Genomic DNA, 9,388 nt, shown 5'->3' on the forward strand with positions numbered 1-9,388 from the left:
ATATATAAATTTTAAAAAATTTTAAAGGAAGGAAGCGAGAAATCCAGCATTTAGTGAATCATCTGATGTCTAATAAGACACATTGCTAAATAACTAAACAGCAGTTACTCAAGAAATTATAAGGTATGATGGTGCATGCCTGTAATCCCAGCACTAGGGAAGTGGAGCAGGTTCAAATCAAGTGTTCAGGGTCATCCTCAGCTGCATATTGAGTTTGAGGCCAGTTTGGGCCCTGAGAGAGTCTCTCCAGCTAGTGAGATGGCTCAATGGATAAAGATGTTTACCTCAGCCTTATAACCTGAGTTTGACCCTTGGAACCTACATGGTAGAAGGAGAGAATTGACTCCTACAAGTTGTCCTCTGACCACAAGTGTGCAATGGCGCACACATGTGCAGCCCCCTCGCACCCCAAGAGATACGCACACAAATAAATGCAAAAAGAAAAAAACCAGGCTTGGTGGCACACACCTTTAATCCCAGTACACTGTGAGATTGAGGCCAGCCTGGTCTACATAGTGAAGTCCAGGCCAGCAGGCTACAAGGAGACCCTGTCTCAAATAAAACAAAAAGACTGTCTCAAAAATAAATGGGTAGGAGCCTGGCATGGTGGTGCACACTTTTAATCCCAGCACTTGGGAAGTAGAGGCAGGTGGTTTGAGGTCAGCCTGGTCTACCTAGCGAGTTCCAGGTCAGCTGGGGCTACAGGGAGACCCTATTTTTTTGTTTGTTTTGTTTTTCATATGGCTTTTGTCTTTTATTACTGAGAAGCAGGGGCTGGAAGACCCTATTTTTAAAAGACAAAATAAATGGGTAGGGGCTGCGTAGGGGCTCAGGGGTTAACAGTACTGGCTGTTCTTAGAGAGGACCCAGCTCTTAATGGTAGTTAACAACCATCGATAACTCCAGTTCCAGGGGATCTGATGCCCACCCTCTTCCGACTTCCATGGGCATTGCACGACACGGGTGCACTTACATGTAGGCAATACACTTAACACATTAATTTTTTTGTTTGTTTGTTTTTTGGTTTTTTTGAGACGGGGTCTCTCTGTAGCCCCAGCTGGCCTGGAACTCACTATGTAGAACAGGCTGGCCTTTAACTCAAAAGAGATCTGCCTGCCTCTGCCTCCCAAGTGCTGGGACTACAGGTGTGTGCCACCACGCCTGGCATAAAAATTTTTAATTAAAAAAAATAATAAATGGGTAATTGAGTATCCCACTATTCTGAGGCTGTGGTGGTGGTTGGATCAGTTCAGCCCAGGAGTTACAGAGCAGCCTGGACAGGATAGTGGGACCTGGTCTCAACAAAAATAATGTGTGTTAGTCAAGTGTGGTGGCACATGCCTTTAGTCTCGGCACTCAGGAAGCAGAGGCAAGTGGATCTTTGTGAGTTCAAGGCCAGCCTGCTCTACACAGCAAAGTTCCAGGCCAGCCAAGACTACATAGTGAGACCCTGTGTAGAAAAAGGGGAGGGGGTAGCTAGAGATAACAGCTTAGTGGTAGAGCACCTGCCTAGCATGTATGAAATTCTGGATTTGAACCCTAGTGTACATGTGCATGGGTGTAAACACACAATGGTCCAAACTGAACACTTACAACCAATGCATGTTATGACTGTAACTAAACAGTTAAGTCAATAACATCATGCAAGCACCCTGGCTGGCAGTGTTAGCAACAGGATCTAGGACATGAAGATTTTACAGACTCATCAAGAAAGAACCCAGTGCATCAACAAAACACTTACTGGTTGCATCTCTGTAAACACTGAAGAAAGACTATTCCAAATATCCTCTAGGCCAATCCTGACTCGTTTCCAAAAAGCAAGAGCTGGGCTGGGGCTGGGGCTGGGGCTGGGTGCTGGTAGGATGGGTCTGCGTCTGAGGTGGACAGGGGACTCTGTAGAGGTGGCAGGCTGAGGGGTGGTCTGTGAGCTGCAGCTGTTCCTAGGACAGAGACTTGAGTCCAAAGGACACTCCTCCCGTTGTTTGTTGCAAGGACATTGCTGGTAGGTGCAAGGCCGGTGCTCTGTGCGGAGCTCCCTTAGTGCCCCAACACGAAGGCGCCCTGAAAGACCGTGCAGTTTCCCAGCCCGGCTCCTGCTCATGGTGCCTGACTTGCAATGGCAGTGCCACGGGCCCCACGGCATCAGCACCACCCGCAGATCCTCGGGAGATGGCATGGCTGTGGGTGAGGGTGATGGCCACCCAGGCGTCGACCACTGTGGTATGGTGGTTTCAGAAGACAAGTCTCCGACAGTAGACTTCGAAGTGAAGGGTGTCAAGCTGGTGATCAACCTAATATCTCGCTCCTGGGTATTGGCCAAAACTCTCCCGGTAGTGCTGGGACTTCCCATAGTACTAGAGAACGTATTGGGAGTCCCATAGGTGGTACTCCTCCTGACATCTATCACGATCCCCTCTTCCAAGGATCCATCCTCATCCTCGATAGGGCTGGCCATGGACGACCGACTGATACCTGACACAGTGGCCAGGAGCTCTTGGGCCGCGGGGCCAGCCAGGCGGTCGGCAGTGGCCAGGGCATCATTCTCGTCCTCCAGAGTTACCTTCACCTTCCTCAGAACAGTGGTCTGGGCAGTGATGGCTGTGCTCTGGTGGCTGCGGGCCGGGCCCCCTAAGCGGAAGCTGATCCGCTGCATCCCAGTGGGGGTTACGGTCGGATTTGTGGTCTGATCTTGGGCCCCCGCCGCCTGGAGCCCCAGACTAAGCAGCGGGGCCCAGAGCAGCAAGCAGGCTGCGGGGACCATGGGGCTGGGAGGCTTGGGGTCGAGAGGTAGGCCCAGGCTCCTACCTTCTCTCCCTCCCTTTGGCTCTCCACCAACCAGCCAGGCCTCGAGGTCACTTGAACTGACATGGCGGGTGCGCCCCCGCGCGTGCCACCCCTTCTGTGTGCTCTCCCTGCGCAGGGCCTGCAGCCCCTGGGGCTAAGCTAAAAATCCCAGGGAACCCTGGCAAGCAAGAATTCTATGCCAGAAGCAAAAGGCAGATTATGATGTAAGGGGTGGGGGGTGGGGGGAGAGTTGTTCATTTCCTCGGCGCAGATTTAAATCTCTCATCACAGTTTATTAAAGGCCACAGGTCTGAATTTACTAATGATGGTGAAAATACATGTTTCGACAGCATTCCTTCCCAGCATCACCAGCAGAAGACGTGACTAGGGTTTCTTCAAGATTTTGCGAGCTGGCTCCTGGGCTCCCAGCAGACAGGCTGGCTGTGGTTGGTTAAGCCCTTACCTTTCATCCATCTTCTCTCAAAGACTGCTAGGACAACCAAGATGGAAAGGATTGCAGCTGATTCAATTACAGAGAAGGACAATGAGACCCACATGTTCTGTAGCTAAAGCACCATTAAAACCCAGAGCTCTGCACTTCCAGTACTACACCCAGCCTTCCTTTTGGACAACTGAAATGAAAGCAGATGGGATTCCCCACCTCAAACCCCAGGAAGGCAGTGTCCAGGAGAAAGGGTATCAACTGAGAAGTAAAGATCCAGTGGAACTGGGGTTGAGGGTGAGATGGTTTGCAGAACAGCTCATGGTAGACAGATCATGAGCCTTGCCTGGTCCTAAAGCCCTTTGTCCAGTTTGGTGCTAGGTGCCTCTTGAGCCATGGAGATCCTTGTCCAGCCTACAGACGGTTTGGAGGGAAAAAGTGATTCAAGGATCAGGACTTAGGTTTTCACTCATTTCTTTGGGAAAATAAGTCAAGTGAGTTGGATGAGCTAGAAGACTGGGTGCTGGAGTCATCATTTCCCATCCTTTACCCCCTAATACTATCTTCCCCACTGGATGTAATCTCCTGTTAATTGCCAGATAACCACTTCCTAATTTGTAGGGCTACATTGCACCTCCTGTAACATCTGTGCTGTGATTATTCCTTTATGCCCCTTTGCCTTTGTCTCTGTCTCTGTTTCTCTCTCTCTCTTGCTCTATTTTTTTATTCTTTTTAAAAAATTTTTTAAACTTTAAATTTATTTTTATTTTATGTGTATTAGTGTTGTGCCTGCAGGTATGTAAGTGTACCCATGTCATGCAGTGCCCATGGAAGTCAGAAGAGGGTGTTGGGTCCCTTGGAACTGAAGTTGTGGATGGTTGTGAGTTGCCAGGTGTGTACTGGGAACTGAACCTGGGTCCTCTGCAAGAGCCGTCAGTGCTCTTATTCATGAGCCATCTCTCCAGCCTCTTAAACATTTTTTTACATACATACATTTACTATTTATTATTTATTTATGTGCATACATGCATGTGGGCACATTCATGCCATGGCATACATGTGCAGGTCAGAGGATAACCTCCCACCATATAGGTTCTGAGGATCAAATTCAAGTCATCAAGCTTAGCAATAAATGCCTTTACCCATTAAGTCATCTCAGCAGCCTCCTTCATTTGTTCTTGACAAATGCAGTACTTTCCTTAATTTCTCTAGTTGTATGCTGTTTTCCCATATACACTAAAACACCCACAACTCTGTCTTAGTTCTTTTGTAACTCCACAAAGACATTAAGAAACAAGATCGGCCTTATATATCCCATCCCAAACCATCATCCTTAAGTGCTGGACTCACTGTCTGACAGCTTCAGGAATGTGGACTTGATCCAGGGAGATGAGTTGGGCCAGCTCCTCAAGGCTATCCAGAAAACGGACCTTTCGTGTGAATTTGGAACTGAAGAGAGAATAAACCCATTATGTTTTGTATTGGGAGAACAGTTCCTGGAGAGCCTCATAAAGGGAAATGTAGCAAGTAGAATGTTTATTAAGGCTAGGTAGAGGATGGGGTGAGAGTCCCCTTGACCTTGACATTGAATATAGAGAAAGGGGGAGTACTTGTCCCCTGAAGGTACCTGATGAAGGGCCGAAGCAGTGCCAGGAATGCCTTCACATACCATGTAGCATGGACAATCACCAGAGCACGCAGGTTTTTTCGGAGCCTGAAGAAGAACATTACATGAACATCCATTCCTATTCCACCTTCATCCTTGAGGATCAGGTGGTTATCTTTTCTATTGAAACCTCCTTGGCTTCTCTCATTTCTAGATTTCTCTGTCAGCTGTGCCAAGTCCCCATTCCTTTAGAGGCACTCCTAGTTCTGCCTACCTTAGTCAGTCCTTTATGCTCCATTTTTAGGGAACTCTTTTAACAGTATCTGAAGCCTGGCCTTTGCCAGCCTATTTCCCTCCTACTGTACCCCCACATAAATTCCTTTTGCAAATGTCTCCATTCCTAAACTGGACATGGTGGCTCACAACTTTAGTCCCAGCACCTGGGAGGCAGAGGCAGGCAGATCTCTGTGAGTTCAAGGCCAGCCTGGTCTACATAGTGAGTGCCAGGCCAGCTGGGGCTACAGGAAGACCCTGTCTCAAAAAGACAAAAAAAAAAAAGTCTCCATTCTTCCCACTATGTCACCCAGGCTACTACATAAGAGTCCAAGTGGAAGCCAGGGGTGGTAGCTTCTATAATCCTAGCAGTTAGAATTGGAGGCAGGAGCCGGGCGTGGTGGCATATGCCTGTAGTCCCAGCACTTGGGAGGCAGAGGCAGGTGGATCTTTGTGAGTTCAAGACCAGCCTGGTCTACACAGTGAGTTCCAGGACAGCTGGGGCTACAGGGAGACCCCGTCTGAAAAAGAACAAAAAGACAAAAAGAAAAGAATTGGAGGCAGGAGAATCACAAGTTCAAGGCCAGCTTCCAGCCTAGGCTATATTGGGAATTCAAAACCAGCCTGGGTTATATGAGACCCCATCTGAAATAAAACAAATGACTCCCTTGAAACTACAACAACAACAAAATTCTAAGTGAAGAAAAAAAAAAGTAAGGAGGAAAAATGGAAAAGATGCAAGAAGAAAAAAAAATTAAGCAAAAAAAAAAAAAAAAAAAAAAGATAGGACAAGCCAGGCATGGCAGGGTGGTGCACATCTGTAATCCAAGCACTGGGGAGGTACCAAGGCAGGAGGGTCAGAAGTTCAAAGTTATCCTCAGCTATAGAGAGAGTTCAAGGTCAACCTGGATGACATGAGATCCCGTCTCTAAATACATCAATAAATAGGAGGATGAGGCAAAACAAAGGGAAAAAAGGAACATGAGCAGGAAAAGATGATGCATATGTCAGGGATGGAGGGAGAGAAGAAAACAGTAGGAAGTGGAAAGTGAGATGGCAAGACTTGGAAAAGAAAGAGAAACTTTCTTTTTAAAAAATATTTTATTGTAAGCTGGGTGTGGTGGCGCATGCCTGTAGTCCCAGCACTTGGGAGGCCGAGGCAGGCAGATCTCTGTGAGTTCAAGGCCAGCCTGGTCTACACAGTGAGTTCCAGGACAGCTGGAGCTACAGGGAGACCCTGTCTCCAAAAAAAAATTTTTTTAATTTTATGTTTTATTTTTATTTGCTTGCATGTATGTGTGTAAGTACACCATATGCATACAGTGCCCACAGAGGCCAGAAGAGGGTTTTGGATTCCCTGGAACTGGAGTTACAGACCGTTGTTAGCCACCATGTAGGTGCTGGGAACTGAATCCTCATCCTCTGCAAGAGCAGCCAGTGCTCTTAACTGCTGAGACAGCTCTCCAGCCCCAAGAGTGACTTTCTTGTGTCAGGCAATATGCCACATGGATTTACAAGGATACAGAAGCCCAGGACAGCTAAGTTTTTTATCCAAATTGTAGCTGACAAGGCCTAATGGCTATATTTTCCTGACTGTGAGGACAGACAGAAGACAGGAGAGGCTTGGAAAGGGATGTAGAGGACAAAGCAAAGAAGAAGGGAGTTGGATGTGGTGGTTCATGCCAGTCATCCCAGCACTCAAGGAGGCTGAGGCAATTGGTCCTTGAGTTTAAGGACAGCCTGGGCTACATAGTGAGACCATCTCAGAAGAAACAGAAACAGAAAAATAGGAAAGAAAAATATACAATAGAAGATTGTAGCCCTCTTATCCCAGGGTCTCACCTCCTATCCAAGGTACGATAACACTGGCGTATCCAGCTCAGCGGTGGCACTTGGACCCTGCTTGTGCCTCCACTCAAATGAACAAGCAGATAATTTTCAGCTACCAGCAGCTCTAAAGTTCCCACCATATACCTGGGGAGCAAAATTTTAGGGAGGGTGCATGTTGGCTGTTTCAGGAACTTAAGAACACAGGTGTGAAGAGTCTCCAGTCAGCTACTGAATTTGGACAGAGCTCTTTTTTACTTTTCCTTCCGTAATCCCCTCCATGCAGCGGTTCAGTTTTTCACCTCACCTAAACAAGTGTTCCATGATGTAGGTGTAGTTGGGGATGCTGCTTTGGGGTAGGTAACAGGAAGCAAAGAGGATGACAGCATTGAGGCCATCACCATGGTAACCTAAGGACCAATAAGAGAAAATTTCACTCAATTACAAATATGTCAATAGAAAATACAACAATTTAGCTTGACAGATGCTGGGTGGGGGGTCTTTGGAAATCATAGGAAGCATGCTAAATCAACATCTGAGTCTCCAGTTTAGGCGTGATAGTTAAGCCGCCTTAGTGCGTGGCTGCTTTTTAGAGGAGTTTTTTTTTTTTTTTTTTTTTTTTTTTTTTTTTTTTTGGTCTTTTGAGACAGGGTCTCCCTGTAGCCCCAGCTGTCCTGGAACTCACTTAAGTAGACCAGGCTGGCCTTGAACTCACAGAGATCTGCCTGCCTCTGCCTGGCGTGCGCCACCACGCCCCTGTGTATGTGTGCATGGGCAGGCGTGGAGATTAGAGGACAACTTTTGTGGATTTGTTCTCTCCTTGTTCCTTTCCCTGGGTTCTGGATGTCAAACTCAGGTCCCCAGGCTTGCATAGCAAGTGCCTTTACTGGATGAGCCAACTCACCAACCCAAACTGCCATTTTTTTTATTTTTGTATTTCTATTAGCCATTACCTCCATGAGACAGGATTTTCTTATAAGGTTCAATGATGGTCATGTCCACTCGCTGCTCTTGCTGTCCTGTTCGGAACACTCTCCAGCGATGACCATCTTCACCAGCCACATCCCACACACAGCCCCGGCCCAGCCTTTCAGCTGCCTCACTGGCCACCAGGCCTTCTGCCCGGGGCAGATCATCTGCAACATGTGGGAGGGAAGAATAAACAAGGCAGATTTCTTGTAACTTTCCCAGATCTCTACAGTTTACTACTTCACCTTTTTGTTTAGCTTTTTGAAATTTTGTAGCCCAGACTAGCCTCAAACTCATGATCCTCCTGCCTCAGTCTCCTGAGTACGGGCATTACAGGCATCCACTCCCATACCTGGCTAAATTTACTACTCTAATCTCTTGTGCATCGATATTTTTATTGACTCTTTAGTCTCAGTTTGTCCAATTAACTCACTTTCTCCTGACATTACCATCCCATTCTTCCACTAGACTATGGCCTTAGGGTGACCTCATACTATGGTAGTCTATAGTTCTTGCCAAGACTACCTTTTGTTCCCTTATTCTCACCTGGTTTTGACAGAGTCTTCTGTGCCTGGACTGGCCTCCAAGGATAACCTTGAACTTCTGACCCTCCTGCCTCTATCTCGCAAACCCTCAAATTGAAGGTGTGCATTTCTTTCTTTTCTCTTTTCTTTTTTGGTCTTTTTGAGACAAGGTCTCCCTGTAGCCCCAGCTGTCCTGGAGCTCACTATGTAAACCAGACTGGCCTTGAACTCACAGAGCTCTGCCTGCCTCTGCCTCCCGAGTGCTGAGATTAAAGGCGTGTGCCACCACACCAGGCCCTCTTTCTTCACTTTTTAAGACAGGGTCTCACTATGTAGTCAATAATGAGTAGCCTGGAACTCACTATGTAGACCAGGTCTCACACTCACATAGATCCCCATTTCTGCCTTCAAAGTGCTGGGATTAAAGGTGTGTGCCATCATGCCCTGCCTTGTTTTATGTTTTAGGTTTTTTTTTATATTTTGGTTTATTGTTATCTTATGTGTATGAGCATTTTGCCTGCATGGAAATAGGTACACCATGTGCATGCAATGTCCATAGAAGCCAGAAGAGGGCACCAGATCCCCTGGGACTAGAGTTACAGATGGTTGTTAGCTGCCATGTGGGTACTGGGAACCAAACCCAGGTCCTCTGCGAGAGCAGACAATGCTCTTCTTAACCACTGAACCATCTCTCTAGCCCCCTTGCTTGTTTTTGATCTTTTTGAAAAGATAGGGTCTCTCTTTAGCCACAGCTGGCCTGGAACTCACTATGTAGACTAGGCTGGCCTCTATCTCGCAGAGATCATCTACCTCTGCCCCCCACATGCTAGGATTAAAGGTGTATACCACCATGCTTAGCACTTTTATCTTTTTTTTTTTTTGGTCTTTTTGAGACAGGGTCTCCCTGTAGCCCCAGCTGTCCTGGAACTCACTATGTAGACCAGGCTGGCCTTGAACTCACAG

The 9,388-nt window shown here is 47.1% G+C and overlaps 2 protein-coding genes across 3 annotated transcripts in view; both read right to left on the bottom strand.

The window, feature by feature from the left end:
• Positions 1-2,934, bottom strand: part of CUNH1orf56 (chromosome unknown C1orf56 homolog) — a 7,432-nt gene extending 4,498 nt beyond the window's left edge. Inside the window, exon 1 of the mRNA XM_008828257.2 lies at positions 1,742-2,934. Coding sequence (XP_008826479.1) covers positions 1,742-2,761 — 1,020 coding nt within the window. The 5' untranslated portion in view covers positions 2,762-2,934. The remainder of the gene's footprint in view (positions 1-1,741) is intronic.
• Positions 2,935-3,583: 649 nt separating this feature from the next.
• The window catches only part of Bnipl (BCL2 interacting protein like), a 10,925-nt gene continuing 5,120 nt past the window's right edge, over positions 3,584-9,388 (bottom strand). The window contains exons 5-10 of one of the 2 annotated variants that reach the window (XM_008828258.2): positions 7,886-8,068; positions 7,240-7,342; positions 6,948-7,079; positions 4,854-4,940; positions 4,577-4,675; positions 3,584-3,640 (exon numbers count right to left, since the gene is read on the bottom strand). In XM_008828258.2, coding sequence (XP_008826480.1) covers positions 3,604-3,640; positions 4,577-4,675; positions 4,854-4,940; positions 6,948-7,079; positions 7,240-7,342; positions 7,886-8,068 — 641 coding nt within the window. In that variant the 3' untranslated portion in view covers positions 3,584-3,603. The remainder of the gene's footprint in view (positions 3,641-4,576; positions 4,676-4,853; positions 4,941-6,947; positions 7,080-7,239; positions 7,343-7,885; positions 8,069-9,388) is intronic. The other variant, XM_008828259.2, reaches the window with a different exon arrangement.

Source organism: Nannospalax galili, unplaced genomic scaffold, assembly GCF_000622305.1.
Source record: "Nannospalax galili isolate Female #2095 unplaced genomic scaffold, S.galili_v1.0 scaffold752, whole genome shotgun sequence".
NCBI lineage: Eukaryota > Metazoa > Chordata > Mammalia > Rodentia > Spalacidae > Nannospalax > Nannospalax galili.